Raw genomic sequence first — 27,737 nt, 5'->3', positions numbered from 1 at the left:
TCTGCATCTTCTGGTGTGACTGTTGAGATTCATCTGGCATCTCAATTTATCTCTCTGTCTTGCAAAATGTTGCGAGACACGCTGCTGCTAGAGTGTGGGCTCAGTGATACTAATGACAGGATGCACCTTAGGGTGGAAATTGAGTACTGTTTTTGAACAGTACTCAATAAATAATAAAAGGGAAATAAAAGGTATTTATAGCCCTTGCTATAAAGACATTACTACAAGAGAATAGTGCTAACAAAAAAATAACAGATGTAATATTTCTGTCTCCAGTATTCCCCTCCTCCATAACGTGGTGGTCAGCTGTCATGATTTCCAAAAGATTATTTTCATTTTTCTTCCCGTACTATTGGGATTTATTAAGACACAGCAATATTTCGGGTAGGACTTAATGATCTGGAGGGTGGTATCCCACTTTCATGTCTGGGATTGGAACTGTGCATCATTTAGAAAAAAAAAAAAATGAACCAGAGTAGTGTACATGTCTGGTAGATCTCTGAAACAATAGTGGCTGGCACAGGTCTCTTCTGCAAAGCCTGTTTTGTGTTGGGAGGTGTGCTAGTTTACTGATTACTGTTTTGAAGTGGAATGTGATTCTCATACTGTCTGATTCCCAGGACCTTACAACTAGCAAGAGAATTCAATGGAGTGTCCTCCTAAGTTCTTCCCCTGCATAGACATGGTATTTGTGAGAGGACCTGAGAATGAATCAAAGCAGCCTACATCAAACCCTTTGAAAGCAGTGTGTGCTTCCCACTCCTCTGTACTAGATTCTCCTGGGTAAATGAAAGAGTGTGTGTTTGTGTTTAGGGGCTGAGAGGGGAAATGTTTATTTTTTCCTGCCTTTATTATGGGAGAAGGGTGCTGTTCATGTGCTAGACTAAATAAATCCATGGCTTGCAGTCCGAGCTGTGAGCTGGCATGAATTGTTGTAGGCCTCATTTATCTTAATAGACCTGGGGAGGTTTGGCAGCAGCTGAGACTTTGGGTTGCTGAATGCAAAGGTTGTGACTGTGAAAGTTCATTACTCTATCTGGCTTTACGTGTGGATAGCCTGAACTTCTGAAATTAGATTATGCATCTCTGTCAACAATACAAGTTAGGTATAGTAAGGGAGGAAAAGTACTATACTGCTTTTTTGTTTTTGAGCTCTGTCCAAATCAATTCCTTGCATCACATTGGTAATTTCCCTTGGGTGGTTTATCTATTACCAGATAACATGAGGTTATTAAATACGTGTGCACAGCAGGTCCTTGTTATCTGTTTGTGCATTGTTGCCCTCTGTTGCAAACATTCTATATACACATGTGCATTACAAATGGCATGCCTCTATCTGGTTATAAATATTTTCCATTTGGAATTATCAGCTTGTGCTACAGAGATGAGAGGTGATCACTTGAGCATGAAAGATAAGGGGCCAGAGGAAAGGAAAATAAAAATTATGAAGCACTGAGCTGCATGCGAAATAAGTGGTGTAATCCAGTGTACAAGCCTATTAGATAAAGTACAGCAAACAGTTTTTCTTACATGCCTAGCAGCTGCCATGAATTCAAGTTATTACATAGATTCAGGCTGTATGCCTACAGAGTGACTGAGAGGGAAGGCGGGAGTGTGGGGGGGAGCTTTGCAGCAAATCAGGTGTAACAGGCTTTCTCTATTTACCAGAAAGAAAGTTAGCTATGTTAACACAGTCTGTTTTTCTAAAGGCTATAGAATTGTAATCGGAAGAGTAGAGAAGCAGCTCTTCCTGTTCCTAAGACTTTGGACCACAAATAATCAGATAAAGAAGATGGAAAATTCTTGGTTTGAAATTAATTGGTTTGTGCGAATTCTGTCTTTTTGCCCATTTACTTGCCTTTCATGTAGAAGCAAGGTGTACCTGATGAGATGCTCCTAGTATGGCAGCAGTTCTCATGGTGTACTGAGTTCTTGTGCTCTGACAAATGGGTGTTTTGCCTTGGTGCAAGGCAGTGGATCCCATTCTGACCTCATGCACATGGCAGAGCATTCAGGAAGGCCCTGGGATCCTTGCCACGAGCTGACCGACCAGTGGTCTCTTGGCTCAGAGGCAGGCAGTAGCTGCACTGTATTCCTGCAGCTACTGTAATGATTTGCCTTTAAAAGTGTGCTTTATGATCCAAGAAAATATCCAACATGGTTCTTTACCTGGGGACCAGAGTGTACCTTTCAGGCAGCTCAATGAACACACAAAGCTAGAGCATAAAAATAATGAATTGGCAGGATTTTGCCCTTTTATGTAATGTGTCAATCCACAATTTCTGGCACAGGGAGGACAATTGTGGCATTAAACCCCATTCTGTATTGAAGAATACTTTCTTCCCCTTCACAGTAAAAGAAGCCATGTTTGTGCCAAGAGTTAAGGTTAAAGAGAGATGTGGTAATTCCTGGGCCTTTGACATGGAAATAAATTTTTCTCTAAAGGTAAAAGCACAAGCCTTGCAGAGATAGCAATAACATCCAGCATGCATTCTGCTGCACTGAAGTCAGCGGGGACTTTTAGGCTTTAGAAAATGCATAAAGTTATGAGAGCGCTTTTATTTATTTATTTATTATTTTAGCTCTGTTGGCAAACTTACAGCTAAGAAGAAGAGTTTTAAAGAGTCAGTAAAATGCATCTGTCTCAGCAAAGCATGACTGTCAGACTTTGCAAATGTAATTATTCTGAAAGATATGAGGACTCATTTAAGCAGTCAGAATAGGAGTACATTACAGCATGAATGTTATTGGAAGTGAGGCTTAATTGACTGTTCTTTAAGCTACTTCTCTATGAATGTGAGGCAGTAATTTATTATTTATGACAACACTGTATCAATAACTTTTAAGATTTGAAGTCTGGGGACAGATCCACAGCTGCTCTAGGACACTGGGGTAAGGGGCTAAGGCACCTTACATCATTGAGTATCTAGCCTGATAACTTCCTGATTTAGGGAGGGTAAAGGCATACAACACATAGGCTACTTGCATGCGATGAGATGAAGAGCATGATCTGTAGATGGTTTTCCTTCTGAGAAACTCCCTGAGGCATATGTGAGAAATCTTTTCCGTATCTTATGGACTGCCACAGCCCCCCAGGGTTAGAAGAGGGGGCAGGACTGTGGTCCAGATCACCTCTCTGAGCTAGGACTGGCCACTTGCACCAACCAAGCAAGCTACAGTATTGCAAGGAGAGCGGTTGCATTGCCAGAGCCCTTGTAAAGCTGCCATTCTCTCAGACCATCTCCTGAATGGAAGATGGCTTGTGAAGGGAGTTCATGAACTAAAGGATCCCTTCACATACAGTCTCTATAGCTGTGGGATAGCTGATGTCTTTTGACTCCTTATGCTCCCTGCCTTTATCCTGCCCTGCTTCTACCGCTTCCTAAGAAGGCAAAGTTGCATGAATTCTTTAGCACTGCTTTGTCATGCCGAATAGGGAAACTTGACAAACAAAATCTTTGTGGGTTTGTTAAAAACAAACCTCTCAGAAGTATTAGAATTTAATTATGTTAATATTAAACATGATTGTGGCACATGAATTATGTTTTCTACATTTATATGGAGAGTTGTGCTGTGCTCTCCAGACATCTGTACCATATAGAGGCAGGTGGTAGAGTGCAGCATTGCCAAGCACCAGATCGGCACCATTTTCCCATTCAATATATGGCTGCTCTTTCTCTCCAATTGCAGATGCTCATTCAGCTTAGTAAAATGGAGTCCTTATTTGAGGGATTCTGCGCTGAACAGCAAACGCATCTATCTTTATAATCTTGTTTGTTTCCATAATTGGAAACTGAATCAACAGCGTATTGAAGATGACACATTTGCTCATTCCCTTTCTTCTCCCTATGGTGGCATAAAGCAATGAAGCACAATAATTAATGAAAAAGACTGTTTATTGTTCAGGCAATGTATCTGAAGTGGAAAAAACCAGAGCATGGGTTAAAAATATGTTGCTGCAGACCATCAGTGCCGTCACAAAATGTATGATCAGTTCTAGGGGGAGAGTGCCATCGTTCCCACCCACCTGGGTGGGCAGGGTGCTCTAAAACTATCAAAGACAGTTGAACTCAGATTTCTCATGTAAAACTGAGGAAAACATGGAATGCATGAAAAAAACCTGACTTATGTATCCTGGTAGGGCATTTTTAATGTTCTGTCCATTATAGTGACTTTTTTAGCTTCATTTACATGGCCGCTGTGTCCTGTGGCTGGGTGAAAATGATACGTTTGTTTAGTAGACTTATCTTTTCTTCTGGGAGAGTCTGCCCAATAGGTTTTGTAAGACAAAGGGTACACATAATGCTCTGCTTAGCACTCTGCCTTCAAAAAGCAAAGCTAATCTGTTTTAAGTAACAAAGGCCAGAAAATGCCTGATTGCAGAATATTGTTTTGTCTCCTGTGGACATGCTACAGAGTAAGTCACTGCTTGTGGGCCAGTACTGAAGATTAGGTAAAAGGCAGCACTTCTCTCTACCTCCTGAGGCTGGTATTGAAGTCCAAAGAAGGATTCTTCTGTACTGACTGACCATGGGTAAGCCTCCGAGGTTCCCGAGACTCTCTCAGGCCATTGACTTCATTTGCAGAAAGCTACAGTGTAACCAGAAAATTAACGTGTGTACTGCCTAGTAAATGTCATAGCTATAATGTACAGCTGACATCATACTGGTGGCAAGCCAAGATTTGGGTTCCGTTCCATTTACACCTATTTCCATACTACACCTAGCTATGAAAAGGATTTTGTGTTTACTCAAGCTTATAAAATCAGTCCACATTAGGAAAGGTGTATGACAGGAGTAATAGCCCACTTGCTAAAAATGAAGGTGATTGAGAGAACAATGACTCTATCAGAGGTACTGAATTTCAAGTCCTTGATTACAGCCTGCTTTCCTTTTCTGTATTTTATACTCAGTGGTGATGCTACATTGTTGTGGCAAATAAAGCTTCCTAGTATTGCAAAGCTAGGAACAGCCACTTATACCAAGAACAAAGCTTTGATCTTCATGTTTTGATATTCGCCCTCCACAGTGTTACATTTTGGGAATAGAGAACTGTTTTGCACTATTTTTAGGTAAGCACAATTTCAGTGATGTAAATATCTTATTTTGAATTTAAAGTGCTGTTTAGTGGTTGGTTTGATAGTTTTGTGCTTGCTGCAAATCTGTGTGTGTTAGGGGATGAACAATAAGAACGTGTGTCTTTGCGCAAGCCTGATAGAAAACCTGAATATCATTTCTTGACTTTATAAAGGAAAAAAAGTGTATTGATCAATTCGCAGCAAATATAATACAAAGTAGAATAGTGCTCTGTGTTTAAATGCCTCATGTTGTTTATTCAAGGCGATGCAGTCATAGATAAACAATTTGAATAGATAGTGTCAATATAATGTGCAAAATTCTAGGAATATATTCAGTCCATTCCTAAAATATAGCTGCAGTTTAAGTACTGTGATGGACATGGTCATCACATTATTTCTTTTTAATTCTTGTTCTTAATGAAAAACTGTAAGTATCAGCACTTTTCTTTGATATTTTCTCACTTCTATGCAGAGAGTTTATTTACACAAAGGTATGTATAGCATACACAGTCCTGCAATGTTAGTGGAACCAGCTACAAGTGTGTCACGCCTGGTGGCTATCTGAGAGTCTTTACAAAGAGGGGTGAATTTAAGGAGTCTCTGTACTTGGCCATCTTGGTCCTTTCCTCCATATTCTCAAGAGAAGTAGGTTTACCGAGGTCATATGGGTTGTAACAGTCCTTAGGTTAGCGGACCGCTTGCGAAACAGCTCTGTTCCTCTTTGTCACCCTAAGAGAGGACAGATCCATCTCCTTTCCAAGGATGAACATTTAATGTGGCTAATAAAGTGTGCTTGCTTCTAATTTTCTGTTGCATTAACCATTCTAGTGTGCATGGTGTCCAGCTCTGTTTGAGGCGACTGGTTCCCAGAGTGGTTGGCTTGTGTTGAGAACCTGGGCTCAATGGAGAAATGTCCCCCTGGCGTGTACATAGGAGCAGATTGCACCGCTAATGCCAGCAAAACAATAGAAGAGAAAGCCTCAATGGTTATGTTTAAAAGAAAAACCCTGTTATAAATGGCAGAAATCATACTTCCTCTCACGCTGCTGACTACTGGGTGCTGCTCCTTCCTCTGCTAGGCACTGGTGCCATGCCTTGCCTGATGCAGCCTACCCCCAGCTCAGTGTCCCAGGGTGCTAGGTACTGGCCAAATGCAGAAGAAAAGAACTGTTGTTCTCTAGAGTTTAAAGTCTAAATAGACTGAAAAGAAAAATAAGTGTGGTGATCCCATTTCGCAGAAGGGCGATTGATTATGGAGAAGTTAAGTGGCTCGCTCAAGCTTTCAGGGCTGGGCAGTATTGAGCTTTTAATGCAGATTTGATGATACCCCGTTTAGCACGGTAACCACAGGAGCATTATTCTGCATCACAGCAAAGACATTTCTGGATTTGTGGAGAGATTTGGCAGAAAGGGAACTTAATAACACCAAGGGAATTCTAAGTGGTACCGTAACGTAAATAGAACATAGCAATGCTAATAAAGAATAGTAGTGAACAGTGCATTCTGTTAATAATAATAATAGAAAACAGCGTATTTCAGCTCTGCCTATTGAATTTTCTCATGCAATGGTCTTTAAGCCAGAGATATGGTAGCTGTTGATTTAACAGTTACCGTGTTTTAATTAGGAATTATTCTCCTCCAGTACTTTCACTGGTCTTTGTTCTGATGAGAAAAGAGCAGAAGTTGTGGAACTTTTTAGTAGAGATAGAAAAGTGTTGTCGAAGTTTAGAAAGAAAACTGGGAAAAGGAGAAATAACTTGTTTTATTCTTACTTTTTTTTTCTTGAAATATTGGTAAAGAAAGTTCATGGATGATACTTGGGCATATTTTTCTGGAAATATAAGATAGATATCTTATTGCTACAGAAACATAATATGCACTTATGTAGCTATGGTACTTTATGATTGAGTGCTTCATTTTGTGGCATGTTAATGTTAAACAGTGGCAAGATTCTGATGTCAACCATGTAGGCTAAGTAGTTATGCCTAGGATTTTTTATTACTATATAATTTATGGTCCTTCTACTTCTTGTTTGCTTCCTTTTAGACTTGACTATTTGAGGATTCTTAGTAGGTAAATCAAAATGGACTATTTCTATGTGTAAAGACTCCTATTTTTCTGGAGGAACAGGCTTTTACATCTTGTTGAGCTGATACTTCTTGTTAACATACAATTCTTTCCTTTCCACAGAAGAACTCAAGGAGAAACTAAAAAAGTATGTTGATGAAGTGAATGCCCATAAGCCTGGTTTCATCAAGATTGTTCGACACAGCAAACAAGAGGGGCTGATTCGATCTCGAGTTAGTGGATGGAGAGTAGCCACAGCACCAGTAGTTGCTCTCTTTGATGCCCATGTGGAATTTAATGTGGGATGGTATGTGTCTCCTTGAATTTATCTGACTAAGGCACTTTTTCCAAGCACTGTTTATAAATTACTGAATGGCGTTTCTCTTGCCTACAGAGGGTGAGTTAGCATTCTGATCTTTTTAATGAAGATTCAGACAGGATCATGGACAGAAGCATGAAAAATGTATTTGTGCTGTGCAACATAATCTAGATCCATTTTTATAGCGTGAGTTATTTGCTGGTCTAATTAAAATGTATTTAAAACTACATTGGAAAATTGCATGTAAAAAACCTCTTCTGATAATGTAGCCCTTTGCCCATGGGGCAAATTTGTCTTCTTTTAATTAAAAATACTACATTTCTTTTATGTTTTATGGTGTAAACAAAGAAGTGTCATTTTGGCACTGAGGTTGCCGATCTGTGCAAAAGTAGCACGTAACTAAAACCATGTATTTTAACTTGTTCAGTCTGGATTTAATATCTCTGTTGCTTCTTGAGTAAAAAAGATGGTAAAAACGAAGGAGCTTCTGGCCCTAGGATAGATCTATTATTAACTCTGATCCTGATGTCCTTGATAATATTAAGAGCCTGAAGTTATCGTTATTTGGTAGCAAGGGTGTAAATGCTCTTTGATATGCAGATACTCATTTCTTCCATTCACCAGCTAACATCAAGGTTAATAAAAGGGCATCCTAGATAAATATTGTGGTGGGTTATTTTGGGGGAGATCCTGCTCTGTCAAAGCTCCATCTCAAAGCAAAGGGAGCTCTGAAGTAGACTTGTCCCTTCTGAAACATACAGCATAAGCTGCTATTTATGGGGGGGGGGTTGGACTAGACGACCTTAAAATGTCCCTTCCAACCCAAATGTTCTATGATTTCTATCAGTGCTATGCTTCTGCATTATTTTTTTTTCTTTTTTTTTTTTTTAAGGGCTGAACCAGTGCTTACTAGGATAAAAGAAAACAGAAAAAGAGTAATTTCTCCATCATTTGATAACATTAAGTATGATAATTTTGAAATAGAGGAGTATCCTCTCTCAGCACAGGGGTTTGACTGGGAGCTGTGGTGCCGATATCTGAATCCTCCTAAGTCATGGTGGAAACTGGAGAACACGACTGCTCCAATAAGGTAACATGCAACTGTGACCTAGATTACTGTGTCACTGGCAATGCTTATCTTGATATGACAGATGGTGAGTGGTCTCAGCGATGTAGTAGGTTTTACTGACCGTAATGTTACATTAGTTAAACGTCCCTGAGCTGCCCTCTTTTGTCCTTGACCCGTACACAGTCATCAAGAAAACTGTTTGGTTTAGTATATCTTTTTAAATAGGTTTCCTTGTTGTTAGCATGGGGTAAAACACATAGCCAAAGTGAAATGGTAGACTTGAATGCTGAGCAGTACTGCTTTCTCCAAATGTCTTGTCTGCTAATTTACTGGTAATGGGACAGAAACAGAATTTTCTTTACAAATGCATTATCTAAATAGAACTGATCTGACAGTTGTATTCTTTATAATACTGTTACATAGCTTCACATCTGTATTATGTCCTAGGAGTTAATGCTGATCTACTGATAGTGTGTGAGCAAAGGCTGTATTAGATCCTTGCTTTGGTACAATCTAGCTCTGTACTTTCTTATCACGTCTAGAGCATTGTTAGGCTGGTACAGAACAATGCCCTCATCTTCAGGAGGGGAGTAGGTGCCTCTGAATCCCTTCAGCAGCTCTGCTGAGATTCCAGGCATTTCTTTTAGCAATGCATTCATATCAAGGAGGTCACTGGTACCTGTATTCTAGCTCTCTGCAGAAAGAGTGAAGGCTGTTGTCAGCAGCTGCAAAGCACAACCTTAAATAGCAGCGGCAGTGCAAGGGGGGTCATCACTAGCAATGAGTTTCTATGCGGTCAGTGTAAGGGGTATCTTTCATCCAGTAGTTCTGCCTTTTCAGGCAGATGGCTTTTTTTGTGGGGTTGTCAGCTTAAACACTCTGAACAGCAGACCCACATGCTGGTCGTTAGAAGAGGACCTAGAATTGGAAAGTTAGGAGGTAAAAATTCATAGGTTTGCCACAGACGTACATAAAAAGAGGTGGTAATTTCCACATTATTAGAAATGGTTATTGGTGTTAATGAACTGTGTTAACATTATGAAAATGCTTTGAAATTGTCTACTAAGTCCTGGAGAAGGCAAACCTTCTATATTAATTATGGTGACTTTTAAAATTAAAAGTATTTAAACTTGGAATAAAGAGCAAATCTACTTTTCCATTTTACCCAAAAATGCTGTTCTATGTGAGGACTGTAGAGTGAATGTCCTTTATGAATACTGGGTGTTTAGGTTTGTTCCCTAGCCCTTTCCCTGGCACCTTTTATTCAGTGCAATACACTTCCTGTGTGTGCTGGATAATTAAAACAAACAAAAAAACCCCACATGTATTGATTGATGTCTTCTCTCATGCCTCCAAAATGCTTCCAGAATTATAACAAAGGGATGTACTCTGACCAATACTTTAAAAACAACACCAAAAGAAAGAGCGTTTTGTCATAGAAGAAGCATCATTTTTGAAGTGTCGTTAACTGCTATTTTCTTCGTTAATAAATGCATCAGAAACAGTCTTTCATTATTGTAAAGGGGTACTATAGCACTTCAAGTTAAAGGCAAAAATGCATAGAATTCTGTAGAACTGTACAATTTGTGATTAAGACATCCTAGAATCTGTTTGAAAGCAGATGTCTACACTTACTGCAGCTTGAATGTTCCCAGTAAATGCAGGATGATTCCCCCTGTACTAATATCCATTTTTACCAGAGTTCCTGACACCAGCATAATAATCAGAAAATACGTTTTTATTTCCTGCCTTTGTGGACTGTAAGGTAGGAGAAACATGAAAAAGCTAAATTACTCTGTGTTCTTCTCCACTGCCTCTCATAAAGGTAAAGTTGTACCCTCCGTGTCTGATCTCTTACCTTCTTAAGATTGGCTCAGCATAGTAAGAGTTGGTTAATTCAGGTCATGACGTAAATAGAGCTTACTGATTCGGTAAAGATATGTCACTTGTTTAAATTTGGTTCAGGACAACGGACTAAGGTTACAGTATGCTGGTAAGGGCAGACATTTCTTGATACTGTATTACAAAACCTTATCTGGACATTCCTATTCAAGAAATAATCTCTTCTTTTACATAAGCTTACAGATACAAGTTTTCTTAGCTGTAGATGAACTTGCTTCTGACTAAACACACAAAAGTGTGCATCATTGGGTACCCTTGTTAATTATCACTGACAAGAAACCTGAGGACTTAGCAGGGACAGACACTAAAATGGCTGGTGCCTCAGAAACAAAGTTGGGGCTCCTGAATCTGGTATTGTTAGCAGTGAAATCCTGCCTGTTCTGGTGAATATGTATGTCCAAAACTTTTGAGTCTGTTTTCCTTGAATGGTGCTTATTTCACCATAGAATCAAGAACGTTAGAAGACAAAGCTGAATAAGTCTGTTTGAGAAACACCTCCCTAAGAATCTGTCTTGAGGGACCATTTGACCCAGCAATTATAAATACAAGCTATTTCTGAATATAAAATTCTTCATATTTTATATGCTAATTTTGTTTGTTGCTGGTTTATTCTTTCAGAAGTCCTGCATTGATTGGATGCTTCATAGTAGATAGAGAATATTTCCAAGAGATTGGCTTACTGGATGAAGGCATGGAAGTATACGGAGGAGAGAATGTGGAGCTTGGAATCAGGGTAAGGAACATAATCAACCAACACTGGTGGCTTACATTTAAAATGTGGCTTGCTTCTTATTGCGGGGGAAAGAGACAGTCAAAAACGTATGGACGATGGCACGCAAAGGAGATCCACAGCTCTGCAATAGTGTAAATGGTTGCATTTGAGGAGAGAGGGGAAATAAAAAGAGCAAAAGCTCCTGTCTTTTTGAAGAACTTAATCTGGGACAAGGATAGAAATATAGAATTTGGTATTATTCTTTTGTTCAAGCAACAACGCTAGAGTTCTACAGGGGTGATACCCAAAACTCCCTGCTTACCTGTGATCCCAGACTCAGTAAGGAGGATAGTTTTTCACAGGCGTAATGGGAAAAGCCTTTCTAGAAAGCTTGATTTATTTAAATTAGGAAAATCACTATGGAGCAAACTGGAATATATAGGCATTTATGCCTATCCCCTCCTCTGGAGGGGAATTAAGATATTCATAAAGCGAGTAAGTGCACATTTTTCTTCTCCCATCATACACTCTTAATCTGGTTACCATATGCAGTATTGTGTGTGATTTGTGTACTGCTTTCTGTGTCTCTTCACTGCTAAATACCATTCTGAAAATACAGTGCTGTTCTCTTTGCGAATCTTTCAGGTTTTTGATGCAAGAGAAATTCTTAGATAGGTGGTAATGAAAAATGGTATGATGTGTGTTAAAAAATTGAATTCTGAACTCTGCTTTGAAATGTTAGTGGAAACTTGTATTTTGTGCTTTTTAGTTGCCAGAACAAAAGCATACTGGGAAAAAAAAAAAAAAAAGGAATTTATTTTAAAAATATAGAATTCTCTGCTGAGACTGCGAGATATAACAAAAAGTACTCATTTACTTCTGGGTTCCTGAAATTCTTTTTCTCCCACCTGTCAGAGATAAAGTATTATTCTAGTAAGACCAAAGCACAGGTCCCCTCTCACTAACATGAGAGCACAGTTTTAAGGAAAGAGAGAGAAAAGTGCAAGACTGCTTCTTTTAATAACACCATTCTCCTCACTGTGGGAGCCAGAGAGCTGCCTTCTCTTCCCAAAACCTGATTTTGCAGCTCAGTGTTGCGATGAGTTGAAAATTAGTGTCACTTTGATTTTTCTTTTCTTTTTTCAGATGACAAAACTCTTGTCTCCTTGTGAGTGCGAGGAGCTTTATCTAGTTTTGCATCATGAGATATATGCTGTCCAGTCTGCTATACTTAGCCTTGCAGAAGTTGATTGGGAAGAGTACTTTGATCAACAAGACCAGAGAGACACAAATCTCTGCATAATTGAAACTTTGGAGTAGACTGGATCACTGAAATAAGGCCTAACACTGCTGTGCTTTCCTTACGGCTTTTTGTCTGTCTCCAGGGAAGCAGTGCCTGACCTACATAAAATACTTTCATCTGTAACAGATTGTAGTGTGCAAGGTAGCATAATGTATGCTGCCTCATCTAACTTTATCCTGACTTGGATCTGTGTTCCTGGCTGTATCAAAACAAATTACTGAGCTGTAATGAACAGATTTTTCCAGCAGTGTATTACCAACTCTTCTCACAATTCTCAGCATATCCCAGATAATACTGGGATGAATATAAATATACAGTGCAATATTAGAGCTTCTGGGAAGCACAATATTATTTCTACAGATGTTAAGCTTGAAAAGCAAGCTCCTTCCCTCAGCCACCTGCTTCTGGTGCACACCTGGGGCTGCATACCACTTCTTGGCAAAATGCACAAGAAGCTGGGATGTTGCATATCACGTTCTCTGATATGATGGAGTTGGTATCTAGTGAAATTTCCTTAATTTTTCACACAGCCTGTTCCCATTCTTTGCAGTATTTAGGCACTGGAAGTCAGTTCTTCCATTGGGAAATTTTATGCGTAAGCATGTAAGAGCAAACATCTGCAGGAACGGGAGAGGTTCCTTTCAACTACAGAAATATCAGCAACAGTTAGGATCATTTGAGCTACCTATTTACCTTAAAAATGCTAAGTAGAGCATAGTCCCATGTCCTTGTGTTACTAATTTTGTTCCAGAGGATGTAAAACTACCATGAGCCAAACTCATATGCAGACCAGCTGCAGCATCATGTGACGATGGGACTGGGTAAATCACTATCTTTCTGCCTATGCACAGAGTCAAAGCCTTATTCTCTGTTTGCTTTGTTAGCAGCTGCATCTTCAGTGATGTGAGATAAGGTGAATCTCCCAGCTGAGATGCCTCCCATACCTATTTAGGATTTCTTTCTATTACAAAGGAGAAACCGTTACTGTGTCTTCTAAAATCTTGAAATGGTTTGTTTTCAGCTGAACTGATGGGGTTTTCACTGTGCAGGGACAGGTATTAGACCCTGACAAAATGGAGACTTACCCCAGTATCCTTTCCCAGGAGGTGCTTTGTTCACCTCGTCATCTGCACAAATATCTATTTATTTGTGTTACATGAGTGCAAGAAAATCCCTGGCTATTGGAAACTATCTGAAACATCCATTGTTGTGAACCGTAACAAGCCACAGAAAACAGGTCTTTGATTGGAGGATTATTCTCTTGACTCTGATGAATTAGTTTCTCTGCTCAGCTCTATTCATCTCTAATTCGGTGTATTATTTTAACTTCTAAGTTTTTTACCCTTGTCTGTGGCTTTGTAATAACAATTGTAAAATATTAAACGTTATTAAATAAATATTAGTAGAGTCCTGTTGCCTTGAGCTAGAAGCTGACAGATGAGTTCAAAATATGAATGCATTTTGAATCTTAGAAGCAACGCTGTATTTTTTCCTCGAGCAAATGTTTTCTTGCAGAGCTGTTTATTTGCCCTATAAGAAAATAAAGCAGGCTGGTTGATCCAAGACTTGACAGCATCCTTTTCTGAGTAGCTCTGTCACTTTATCTGGAATTTTTGAAAGATTCATTTACTGTGCCCCAGAATCATATTCTTAAATTCACGTTAGGATGAGTAATGCTTCTTTTTGGTTTACATTGAATCATTCCAAATTGAATGGACTTAAGTGTGCTTTTAAGGGACCAGATTGCGTTTGGAGGGCAAACTGGAATCGCATCACTTATCTAAGAGACCAAATAGGAACTGTGTTGTAACTGCCTTACAGCGAAAAGAAAATGTGAGTGTAAGACTGGCATTTCTCACCGTTATTTGGGCTCTGCTTCTGGATTGTGCTTGCACAAGCAGTACCTGTAGTTACAGAAGACCCCTACAAATCCATTGCAATCAATAGTTGCAATCAATCCTGCATTAGATGGTTTAAGTCTAGTTTTCAGTAGGCTTCTTAAAGGCCTATTCCAATTCCTACTGAAGTCAACAGAAGATTTTCTATTGACAGCAAGGCTGTAGCAATCGTTTTGTCTTTTAAAGCAGCCTGCATGTTTGATAAAGCTTCCAAATATGTGTTACAATGAAGTTGTTTGTACCACTTTTAGGAATGCCTGAACAAATATTCAGTGATTTGCCTTAGGTCACAGACTAAGTCATCATCAGAGTCAAGGGAATGTTAAGCACAGGCTTTGACTTAATTATGTATGTCACAAAGACTGTGTGCTTGCAGATGAATTCATGTTCACAGGGATATAATGGCCCCGTTAAATGGGCAAGAGGAGATTTTGTTAGAAGGTAATGGCTCTTTAAGGGAGGAGGAATGGATCTTGCTTCCACTAAATGTTATATCAAAACTTTATATCAGCTGACCCAGGAGGAAAATTGCATTTCTAGTTCAAACTGAGTATGGCACGCTACTTTTTACATTATATTGCCGTAGTGAAATTAGTTATATTTGCAATAAACCAACATTATAATAAATATATCTGCTTCGTTTCTTGTTAGTCTGCTGGTTTGTGTATAGAACTGTCCTGGTTTGGGCTAAATCAGAACTAATTCTGGTTTAGTGCTTTAACTTTTCAGTTAAGTCCCCTCTAACTAACGGCACTTTCTGAAACAGCAGCATGTTTTTCCAGACAGTGACTGCTCCCAGCAGTGATAAGGCCTGGTGTTTATTGTTCGTACCAAGTAATGGTGTGCAGAGAGGCCCTTGCTTATACTTGTTCTTATGGTGACCAAGGTCACTGCTGAATCCTGTACTCCATGTTGGGGTGCCGGAAGTGAAAAGGGTCACACCTACAGGGAGGAGCGAACTGGACAGGTGACCCAAACCTGACCAACAGAGTATTCCATCCCATATATGTCATATTCAGTATAAAGCTGAGAGATCACGAGGGTCTCGCCCTCTTCGTCTCTTCTTCAATGGCCGACATCTGAGGAGGACTGATCCGTGCATCCCTGAATCCAGTGCCTGAGTCCAGCTCCTGCATCCCGTCCCTGTCTGCTGCCGAGTCCAGCCTGGGACTGCCCCAGTGCCAGCCCTGCAGTGTAGTGGTGACATGTTGTCATCAGGGTGGGAGGAGCTGGGTTCGGTATTGGCTTTGTATATATTTGTACATATTGTATATATTTCATTTTTTAATTATTATTATTTATCTTTTCTTTTATTGTTATTGTTCCATTAAAGCTGTTTTAGTTTTCTTTTCCAAACCGTAAAGTCTCTCTCCCTTGTTCTCTCTCCTTTTCACTTTTGGGAGGGGAGAGGGTTTAGTAGAGAGCGTCTGTCATTCGTTAGTGGCCGGCCCAGCCTCAAACCGTGACAAGAACTTACATGAAGCTGATGCTTTTTCTGTTGGTGGAAAACTAGGGGAATGCAATTTATGAGCAGAGATGCCAAAATTAGTTACTTGATCAGAAAATAGTCCGAGTGTTCTTTGAGGTATTGTCCATATGATAGGGTACCTCTGTTGCAGAGCAAGCTGATGTGAAGTCTGTCGTGCCTCTCCCTGAACTATTTTTCACAAATTCCAGAGGCGACTTCCTTTTTTGTTTGTTTGTTTGTTTTGGGATGGGTTTTTTTCGGGAGTTGAGTTTTTTTGAAGGTGGTTTTGGCTCTAACTATCTATTAGTTAGCTCTAACTAACTAATAACACTATCTGTTATTTCTTTTTCTTTTTTAATCTCCCCTCACCCCAACTTCTGGGATCATGAGTCCTCATTGCTGACTAGTTAACCCAGTCCCTCTCATATGGAGCACAGAAGCCTATTGCTGGCTTACATGTCCAGTCATTTCAAATCCAAAATGTTTGTGATCCTGATTGTTTCTTGCCTAAGATCTCTTTCTTAGAATATGCCCTTGTAAGAGTATTCTTTTTGATAATCACGAGCAAGTGCAGATACTTACATTTGTCCCCAAATCTCCATATTTATCTGAAAACATTTTGGACTTTTTCCTCTTTCCCTAGAAGTTTCCAGCAATTTTACCTGACAATGTTTCTAATACAGGTCATGAATTAAATGATATCGTGAATATATTGCATGTTAATAGATGTCAGTTTTTATTAAGGAAAGCCTTTACACAGTGTCCAAGCTAGGGTGCAGTTTCACAACACATAGGCTTAAACAGCTATGCTGGCTTACCTTTTCTCCTACGCCTTGCCGTCCTCTTGTTCTCACTCTTGCAGCACACTAGAGCTTAGGCTCTGCCAGCATAGCTGTCTGAGCGGCTGCCCGGTACCCACTGTCTCTGGTACCTCCAGTTCAGAAGTAAAACATACACTGCAACTTTTTTTTTTAAACTGCAGGGTTAATTTTAACGTTAATCAGTTTGTGATTTACCATGCTGCCTCACAAACTATTGCGTGAGGAAAATTGAGAGGCTTGTGTGCCAACAGGTAGAAATGACTAGGAGCGAACAAAGAAAGTGGGGGAGATTTTTCACTGGGCTGCTGTATTGTGGAACTGTTTGCATGGAGAGTGAGCAGGGGGGTGTGTCGTTTGCATAGTGTCCCTTTTTGTCCTTGCTGCTGGGTCCCCTTTCATGGCACTCCACTGAGCAATGTAGCTCTTCCCCAAATTCGCTTCAGGAGAATGAATCTAGATGTCTCCCATTCTTGCAGTAACAGCTGCTGTCACTTGCTGGGGTCATAAAGCCATGTTTTTAACTTGATTTTAATCAGTGGGCCATAGCCCTTCCCACTAGGGAATGATTTGCTGTACAGAAAAAAATCCTTAGTGTATGATCACAGGTGCTGTTCAACAGTATTAGGTTGATGGTGTGCGAAGGGGAAGGGGTGAGAAGTACAAGAATAAGAGTATTCTTAGTTGCTACTTTTAGATAACATTTAAATACTGCTTTTTAAGATAGTGATTTCTCTTTAACTTTACATTAAAGCTTTAAATAGATGTCTGTTTTATTTTTATCCATTTTGTGAATTAAGAAGAGGTAATTTCTAGACTGAACTCAGCAAGAAAAATTTGTAAAGATTGACCAAATATTCCTACAATATGTAGCCAATGCTTTTCGTAGTCCACACTCTCACCAAGATAAAAATAATACCTTGGCAGTGCAAGGATGGTGTAAGTACTTGCCTAGCACCCTGTGTAACCAGTAGTGGCTTCTCAGTGTGGACAGAATTATTGCTAAGGTTAATTTTGTCTTGGAAAGTACCTCGCTGTGTTAATAACCTGAATTCCAAGAAGACACAGACTAAATGTCTCTATTTACAGGGTCGTAATTCCAAAAGAAAAAAAACCCTCAGCCTCTATGAGAATAAAATAAAGAATTGTCATGCCTCCAAATGGGTGTCAGTCATGACATTGATTGAAACAGGTTTTCTGGGGCTTATTTTGGTTTTGTGTCAAACCTACAGTGGAATAATTGGTTTTTTCCCCCCATTTTGCCCATGAATGCCTCAGCAAGTAACCTGCAGCTACAACATGTGTAGTTATACATACAGACATTACCAGTGAATCATTTTTGTGTTTTTGCTTTTTCTGGGGAGAGAACATTTTATTAGCTGCTCCCACAGGAAAGCAAATGATTGATACAGCAGCAGCTAACACGTGGCGTCACTATGTCCTACAAAGAAGGAGGAAAAGGCACTTGGAGATTTCTCCCAGATGTTTTTTCACTGTTTGTGCCTGTGTGGTTGCACATTACCACCTGGGCAGTCATAAAGACATCTTGATGTTTTATGAGAGGAAATTGTGATTTATAGTGGTATGGAAAGAAGTAAAGCAGTGTAAGTCAATATGCACTTACAAATCCATGGACTCAGGTGAGATGCAAATTAATTAGTGCATTATTATAAGTTAGTCTGATGTTTAATACCTTTCTGCACTTTAAGTCATGGCATGGTGACAGTGCCATTGTAGCTTCTGGTATTACAGTTCTTCATGGCCTGGTCTGTGAAGATTCCATATTTGTTTTAATGTGATACTGAGGTGACACCTCTCTAGGATTTAATTTCATGGAGAGTTTTTAGTACTGCAAGAGTGATTTAGTAATCTAACAAAGATTAGAGCAAATCCAGTGTGGGAGAGCATGGGCTTGTTGTGGTGTAACAGAACTGAGTAGATGACTGGGATGGATTCACCGGGATGGACCCAGTACGTTTGGGTCAAAGCTGCAAAGACCAGATACCTTTACATATGTCACAGCACCTTGTGTAGTAAGTCAAGCAAGAGGGGTGGAAGACCAGTTTGGCTGAACAGAGAACTCCTCATTGAGCTCAAAGAAAATTTCTCAAAGGAAAAAAATTGTATGATCTCTGGAAGCAAGATCAGCCATGGTTTATGTATGCAGGGAGAAGACATGAAAGGCCAAAGCTCAATTAGAGTTGAAACTGGCCAGTGTTGTGTCAACAACGACAAAAAAAACCAAAAGCTTTTTGAAATACATTAATAGCAAGAGGAGGTCTAAAGAAAACATCGGACCGGTACTTGTTGAAGATGGTCATCTGACTAATAGGGACGAAGAAAAAGCAGAGGCATTCAATATGTTTTTTTTGCCTGAATCTTTAGTAATACTGATAGACCTTGGGCTGCCTGCTCCCCTGAGTCGGAGGAACAGTGACTTTCCATTTGTGGACACTGAAATCATAAGGGACCAGCTGTATCAGCTGAATGTTCACAAGTCCATGGGGTCTGATGGGATTCATCCCAGGGTACTGAAGGAGCTAGTGGATGTTATGGCAGGACCCATCTTTATCAGCTACCAAAGGTCTTTTTGAGTCTGGTGAGGTCCCTGCTGACTGGAAGCTAGCCAATGTTATTTTAATTTACAAGGGTGCGAGGGAAGACTCACGAAACTCAGACCTCTTAGTTGAACCTCAATTCCTGGAAAAATTATGGAGAAGATTATACTGGGTACTATTGAAGGGCATTTAAAGAATAATGCGATCATCAGACATGTGGGTTCACAAAGGGAAAGTCCTGTTTAACTAATTTGATATCCTTCTATGATAAGGTCACCTGTCTAGTGGATGAAGGGAAGGCAGTGGAGGTTGTTTTTCTGGATTTTAGTAAGGCTTTTGATACTGTCCCTCACAGCGTCCTTCTGGACAAGTTGTCCAACTGTGAGTTGAGCAGGTTCATGGTGTGCTGAGAAAAGAACTGGCTGAAGGGCAGAGCTGAAAGAGTTGTAGAGAATAGGGCTACATCTGTCTGGTGACTGGTCATCAGCAGTGTTCCTCAAGATTCAATTATAGGACCCGTTCGATACACGTATCAACAATCTGGATGCAGGAATTGAATCCACCATTAGCAGGTTTGCTGATGATGCCAAACTGGGAGGTGCTGTTGACTCTCTTGAGGGACAAGATGCTTTGCAGAGGGATCCAGATAGATTGGAGCATTGGACAATGATGAAGGGGATGAAACTTAACAAGTCCAAATGCCAGATTCTGCACTGAGGACAGAGTAATGCCAGGCCCAAGTATAAATTGGGAGAGGAGAAGCTGGGAACAGCCCTGCAGAAAGGGATCTGGGAGTGCTGGTCAACAGCAGTCTCAACGGGAGTCAGCCGTGTGCCCTGGCAGCCCAGAGGGCAAACCGCATCCTGGGGTGCATCAAACACAGTATCACCAGCTGATCAAAAGAGATGATGATCCCACTGTGTTCAGCGTTGGTGTGACCTCACCTTGAGTAGTGTGTGCAGTTCTGGGCCCCACAATTTAAGAAGGATGTGAAAGTCCTTGAATGCATCCAGAGGAGAGCAACAAAGCTGGTGAAAGGACTGGAAGGCATGTCCTATGAGGAGCAGCTGAGGACTTTGGGTTTGTCTAGTTTGGAGAGGAGGAGTCTGAGGGGTGACCTCATGGGTCTCTACAGCTTCCTGAGGAAGGTGGTGATCTCTTCTCCCTGTGTCCAGTGACAGGACACATGGAAATGGTTCAAAGCTGCCCCAGGGGAGGTTTAGAGGTGACTTTTTAGGAAGCATTTCTTTACCAAGAGGGTGGTCAAACACTGGAACTGGCTTCCTAGAGAGGTGGTCGATGCCCCAAGCCTGTGAGTGTGTGAGACATTTGAGCAATGCCCTTAATGCCATGCTTTAACTTTTGGTCACACAGTTGGACTAGATGATCACTGTAGGTCCCTTCCAACTGAAATATTCTATCCTGTTCTATTCTTAGCTTCATATTCTGATACTGATCAGGTCTCTAGGATTAGTGGAAGACTAACAAGACTGATCAAGCCAAGTACAGTTGTGGTAAGGGAGAGAAAGGTAAAAATGTAAAAGATGGGCAGTGCAGCAAGTTGCTCCATGAATACTAAACCAGTGGTGATCTGGTCATTCAGTTTGCTGCTTTTTTGCCTTCTAATATGACAAGTTACTACTTTTACTTCCTGTTCATGACTTAAACTTGTCAATGTAGTGATTTCTGTGTCAGTTATTTGCTGTGCCTAGCAATGAGATAGACACATTGGAAAGAAAACTGAATGAAGCCATATGCCTTCAGTGACCCTTGAAGCATGTTATCTCCTACTAACACAAGGGATAGAGTAGTTCCTGCAATTGTAAACGAGCAACAGAACATGCAGAGTTTAACAATACATTGTAAAATTTTCGCAGCTTGTGAAGATATGTGTGAAATTAATCCCTGCAGAACAAAACAATTTAAAAAGTACATAATAAAGCAATTAGCTAAAAGAGGAAGGAAACGCTTGACAATTCAATATGGGAAGTATCTTTACATGTATTACTTTTTAAATGAGAGTGTTTTATAAAGGCAGAATTAATGTAAAATGAGGCCAATGAGGCAATTAATGATGACTTCGAAAACAAGATTTAAGGGATAATTTACATTTTAAAAAGAGAGCAGCTCTAGTTACGTTCAAACCTGTTACTTCCTTTTAAAAATTCTTCTAGATTGTTGGGGGGGTGTTTTTGTAGGTTGCTTATGGTTTCGTGTTAAGATGATCAGCTTGGTTATGGAAAAAAGCTGATCTCACACACAAGTGGATAAGTTTGGGCAACTTCTTCAATGAGAGGGAAACTATTTGAGACCAGTGGAATAAGCAAAGCTGTGCATGGCTTCTTGCTGAAGTTGGGGAAAGTTAGCCAAACCCATCAGTACTTATTATCACTACTGCAATTATTTAGTGAAGATCATCTGACTTCAGTGGAGATATGACCTAAATAAAGATTAACTTGTTTCATCCAGTGAGTATAGTTTCTGGGTTTAGAGACACAGATACCTAAATGTACATGACAAACCAAAAACTTTCAGGGTGCAATCCAAAACCATCTGATTGCTACTGGAAACATGAACGTTGCTTTCAGTGAGCTTTGTTTCTCACCATTTTCTCTGTCCTTTTTGCAGTCACCTGTCAAGATACTAAAATAAAAATGCAGACCCCAAAATTATTACTGACTTAGCTCATAGTATTGAACAAAAATAATTTATTCATACTTGCCCTGTAAAGCATCAAGCTCGTTATTGATAATCAGTAAACAAATAATGGTAATGACAAAAGTTAACAAATCACAAATATTTTTTGCATTAAATTCTTCCCCAAAATATGTTTTAAAGATATTGGTGACTAATTGTTTGTATCCACAGTAGTAATTAATTACACTGACTATTGTTTTTTGTCTTCAGGGCATCTTTAATGAGTTCTTCTAACTTTGTCATTTGCAGACTTCACAGAAGCTAGAAATTGGTTCATCTTTCTGAGAAATCACCTAATTATTAAAAAGTTGTATTTGCAGTCCAAATGAAATAACGATTTCAAACAAGGTCTAATCAGTTCTTGGAGAAACTGCATGATCTGTGTAAATTTAATGAACGCAGTACATGCTAATAAACTGCTCAGCATCATGTAGGGTTTATTTTTTTATTAGATTAAGCTTCCACAACATGAAAAGAACACTCAATGATTAAAGAGATAAAAAGAAACACTTTTAATGAAGAAGTGTTATATCATTTTATAATGAAGTATAAATTAAATATTTGAGAGGGATCAGTTTCAGACCTGTAATTGTTTTAATTAAATATGCAAATTCAAATATGTCTAAATGCAATTGAAAGGGATTTACTAAAGGATATGGATTTTAAAATAAATATAAATAGAAATGGAGACCCTTTATCTAGTGAAACAGATTTTCCAGATGTAACGGAATCTGCTCTAAAAAAAAATTATAACCAGATTGTTTTAGGCATTTCTAAGGATGTGTGAGTCACTCGTCTCTGCTGCACGCTGAAGGCTGTGCAAATGCTGTCACTACTGCCCTTGTTTTGGTGGGAACGAGTGAGGGATGATAGCACAGGGGTATTAAGAGTAACACCTTTGCAAAATACTTAAAGAAGCCATTTGGTGTGTTACTACTCCTGTAGCTGCCTCACTTGTGCCATCCTGCTGGACTGCCTGGTACTTTGGTCCTTTACTCCTTTAACAGAGTGGAAATTGCAGCTGATCTGTTGTGCCACCACCCGTGTTCTCTCTGCAGTTTTACGTGTCCTGTGTTTTCAGGGCTCTTCTAGTGCAGAGAACATGTTTTGTATTTGTTCTGGGGGCTACTTGAACTTTGGTGAACATAGATTCACACAGATGTAGGGCCACAATTACACCTTACATGTAAGTGTACCTTCAGTAAATGAACAGTTAAGAAGTGCTTAGAGCTTGGACAAATTCTCCACGTAAGTTAAAACAACTGCAGATTTAAGAGGGAGATTTCCACCCCGAACCCCCCACTTTTTTTTCTAAATAGATTTTATGTATTCATTTAATGTTGCTATCATCTCCCACTTACTTTGCTTAGTTTAGGTCGTAGACTTTGCTGGTTTTAGTCTTTCAGGCTTCTAAGTGTTAGAAGTTGCCTTGGCACTGCTGTTGTCCCTTTACACCTTGAATTTTTTATGGAATTTTACTACCTTTTGCTAGTGATGAAGAAACTCTTTCAAGAAGTGAAAGCCCTCTATGCCCTTCTTGGGGCTGTAACAAGTATATAAACCTCCTCAGGAAATTCAAGAATAAAGAGCCCTTTCTAAGGCCCTCTTGGAAGGGTGCATTGAAAACACGCTAAGTGGATTCCAAGAGCTCTTTGGAAGGGAAATTTCAGTTAGTGTTTTGTTTTTTTAAAATACTGTTTTTGCAAAGTGAACAAGCAGGATCAGAACCTCAAGAAATTCCTCCAAATGAAACCAAACTTTCTGCATTGCTGGGGCTCCAGCAATCCTGCTAAGTACTCCCAATATACACAGTCCCTCACACTTGAAAACTTTCTAAGGTCTTTGCCTTAAGGCAAAGCCTGAGACCCATTGGTACAGTTTTTAATTGATGCTTTTACAGAATGAAATGTGGATTGCTATTTGTTGTTTATTAAATGTGAATTGCTATTTATTGTTTATTGCTATCACAACGATGGAAGCATATATGTTATTATTGAGAAGTGTACATGTATGTTTAGGGATTTGGCAGGAGACTATTGCTAGCAATTTCCACCTCTTGCTACTATAGGTAAAACAACTTCATGGGTAACAGGAAAAGGTGCTCTATTTCCTTTTAACTGTAGTTCAGGAAATTCATCAAGTTTCTTCCTTGCAATTTGTACAAGTGGGTTTGTTATTAAGTATTACTGATTGCAGTGACAGTATGCTCAGAGGTATAACTTTTACTTCAAAACATTCCATGTGGTTAAAAAAATAGTCTTTGAAGCTCTTTTATCTTTAGACTTTCTGCTAAAGTCATGGGTGATAATTTGGAAAAGGTTCACTGATTTTAAACCTTTGTATTTATTTGTAGCCATCACATAAAATGACAGTGCTGGAGAACTAGAAAGCTGCTATTCAGTATGGATGAAGCCTGAATAAGGATTACTGATGACAGCAAAAAAATAGTTGTGAAATTCACAGGGGAAACACGTGAAGTTGTGAGGAATTGACCCCTCGATTGCTATTGCTATTTCTTAACTTTAAAGACAATTTCTTATCTGCAGGAATTTTATTAGATGAAGAACAGACCACTCTAAAAGACTTTGCAACTTGCCTCTGAGTTGTCTTTAAGAAAATAGATTTCTTAGTATTAAAAGAATTCATTTTTGAACAAAAAAAAAAAAAAAAGTAAAAATTCCTTTGACCAAAAGGTGTTGGTTCAGAATAATTACTGAATCTCTCTTTTGATGTGAGATTTATACCTTTTCAAGATGTCTTGAAAAACCATTCAGCCATCCACAATGGCTCCAACATGATGGGTGGAGTACCATGGATTTATTTACAGGAGTAAGGAGATGGGGGAGCTAGGAGGAGTCAGGTTTATACGGACAGTTTGTCTAAGAAAGAAAGAAACAATGGATGTGTGTTCTTGACCTAGCTGCAAGAATTTCCCTTCTTTCAAATATAATCAGGGAAGAATGAAGAAAACCTAACATCTTCTGTAGCAGTCAGTTAATCATGTTATATTCTTTAGTATTCATATATCCTGGTCAGTATAGTGTTTAATATTTAGTGTTTGACTAGCAAAGCCCTTCATTCTTTGGCTGGAGATTTTGCATGTGTTTTAGACAGTTGGGAATACAGAATCTCCTGAGATTCCAGGAGAATTTCATGCCCTTTGAAAATTCCACTTTAATGCCTACATAGATTTTTCTTTCTTTGCAACTGGCCTCTCTCTAAGTGCAATGAAATGTTTGGAGGAAAGAGGTTTCTCACCATAGTGTAATCCCACTGGCAGAGAACGCTTGTGGGAGAGAAAGGTACCATGGCTTGTCCTAGGTGTGAACAGCTGAGCAAGTCAGGATTGTGCTTTCTGCCCTTATAAAGTATTGCATCAGCATTGACTCTGCGAGTGCTCTGCAAGGCTTCGTAGCTTACATCTAGGGTAGTGCTGTTGTCTAGTGCTGTAACTGCAAGCTCTGCTCACACTGTGACTTAGGATTCCCATATCTTTGAATCACGTGTTTCTCGTCTTCCTTTTTAAAAAGTCATTAATTAAAGGACTTTTATTCGTCTTGATATATGGAAACTATTAGCATATATCTCTAGGACTAGACTTTTGGTGCGTGCTGGTTACATTTCCATGGATTGCAGGATATTTTTGCTTAGAAATAATAGGATTTATTTTTGAAGATATTAATGCAACCCGCCTGTTATGTCAGCATTTGTATTGACAGCTCCCTCTTAGCATTCAGTTTTTAAGTGAATCCATGGTTCTTGCAGAGTAATTAATTAGTCTTTGGAAATACAACGAAGACTGACAAAAGAGTGGCCACCAGATTTGATTAATTGGTGTTTATTCAGGTAGTGGGTAATTGTTTTTTACAAACTGTATTAAAGACTTTGTCATATCAGGATGTTTTTTGAAAACACATATGACTTCATTAGAAAGTCAAATTAGATTTTACTGATTACTGAATCAGTACTAAAATTATAGATGAGTCTGCTCTTCAGATTTTTAGATCCTAGAAATTTACTTGGAAATTCAGCTTATTATAGACAGTGAATTTTTGGCTCAGCTTGTTGTCAAGATGGCATTCAGACCTAACTCTTAAAATCCCACGAAAGGTTTTGGTGTCTGCATGTTGGACTTGGATCAAAGGCCATCCCTAGTCAAAATGAGGAAAGGCTAGGCAAAGTAGGCAGCGTATGCGGTATGTGAATTGTCGTGTCCTAGGCTGAGTTACAACCATCTCTACATCTTCCTTGGCTTTTATGATGCTAGTTCAAGCTGTGTATAGTGAGTAACTCTGCAGTAATTTATAGCTAGATGTCTATGCTGTACTGAGAAATGGCTTGGACTGAAAGCAGGCATTGTGTGAGCAAAGCCTAATGATACTTCACATTTAATCTTTATTAGGAAATGTAGCTGAGCAATTTAAAATTAACTATTATTTTTGTTAGATCATTAAACTGGGTTGCTCACTTTTTATTATATTTAGAAAGACAGGACACAAATGTTGTTTCCAGACTATTTATTCTTGTGCCAGATCAATTGCCCGTTTATTTTTAAATATTTATGATCACCTCGGTTTTGCCCTGGTGTTAGTAATGGCTATGTTTATTTACTCTTGCGGTTTTCCAAGTTCTGGACACGGAGACATACTGAAGTCTTTTCAGCTCCCTTCTCAACTGTACAGTAAGTTCATGGGATAGCTCATCTTGCAGAGAGCTCTGAAAACCAAGGCTATATCTCTTCTCCCAGCATATGCTGAATGCAATTAGGCACCAGTTCAGAAAAAGCTTTGTAAACATTCTGAATCCATGCCACATTTTCTGGTCTCAGGAGCTGCCAAATGCCTAAATGCTGTATTCAAGCCAGATGTCTAAATATATAAAATGAATGACTGAACAAAGTGCCTCCTTAGTAGAGCATATGCATATAGGGTGGACAGACCCGAGAGGTCTGAGATCAGCTCCAGAACATGATGTTCTGCCAACCCACATCGCTGGCTCCTAGGAGGGAGACCAGAATACTCTGTCTCCTGGATGAGCTGTACGAGGAAGGAGCACCTTCACTCTCATGTTTTGCTCTCTTGATATGGGATACCAAGCCTCAGGAATCTCTGCTAGCAGTATCATAAGGCAAACTGTCACTTCTCAGTGAGTACACCTGCCTCTGGGACACTGAGGTACTTGTTCAGCAGGATCAAACAGTTTGAGTACATCTGCGTTTTCACCTAAGCAGCATTCACTCAACCATTATGAATGGGCTGCCTTCATCTTGTTAGGAAGTTTACATAATACGAGATACACAGAAAAAAAGCTTCTATGTAAAATAATTCAAGCACTTAACTGACTGTTAAGGCTGCCAAAGTGCTTTTCTCTTTTGTTGAAAGCAGAAAGAGAGAAAATCAGAAATGAGTGCAGTACTTAGGATTAACATTATGGACATTCACTTAAATGCAGTCGTGGGCAAAACTGAAAACGCTTGAGGGTACAGTAATCTACATTATAAACATATTATAAGAGTAGTGTGTGTTGAAATTGTTCAGACACATTTTCATTAGGCAGTCTTAGTCTTTGTCACTCCTTCTTAAAAGAAATAAACCTGATCCTTTCTGACCTATGTTTAAAGCAAAGCATAAGATGCATTTATATTCCTAGTCTTCCTAGAACCTGAAACATTAGAGATCTTGAAAAGTTGATTGGTTTTGTTTCCCTTTGATGAAGGCTTCCTATTTCAAGATTCTGAATAGTGTGTGTATGCGTTGAGATAGACTGCACAATCTTAGGGAAATGCCTGCAAGGCATTAAAACTTGAACCCAGACACTATTGTTTTGCATGGCCTATAAATAATTTTATT

At 39.3% G+C, this 27,737-nt stretch overlaps 1 protein-coding gene across 2 annotated transcripts in view; it reads left to right on the top strand.

Moving 5' to 3' along the window:
* The window catches only part of GALNT18 (polypeptide N-acetylgalactosaminyltransferase 18), a 232,295-nt gene that overhangs the window by 150,288 nt on the left and 54,270 nt on the right, over positions 1-27,737 (top strand). For both annotated transcript variants that reach the window (XM_086472177.1, XM_086472176.1), the window contains exons 4-6: positions 7,268-7,451; positions 8,356-8,553; positions 11,053-11,167. In XM_086472177.1, the coding sequence (XP_086328303.1) occupies positions 7,268-7,451; positions 8,356-8,553; positions 11,053-11,167 (497 nt within the window). The remainder of the gene's footprint in view (positions 1-7,267; positions 7,452-8,355; positions 8,554-11,052; positions 11,168-27,737) is intronic.

The sequence above is a fragment of the Leptosomus discolor genome, chromosome 12 (assembly GCF_034619465.1).
Source record: "Leptosomus discolor isolate bLepDis1 chromosome 12, bLepDis1.hap2, whole genome shotgun sequence".
Classification (NCBI taxonomy): Eukaryota; Metazoa; Chordata; class Aves; order Leptosomiformes; family Leptosomidae; genus Leptosomus; species Leptosomus discolor.
The sequence above is the reverse complement of the archived record's forward strand: the minus strand, read 5'-3'. Positions and strand labels throughout refer to the sequence as shown.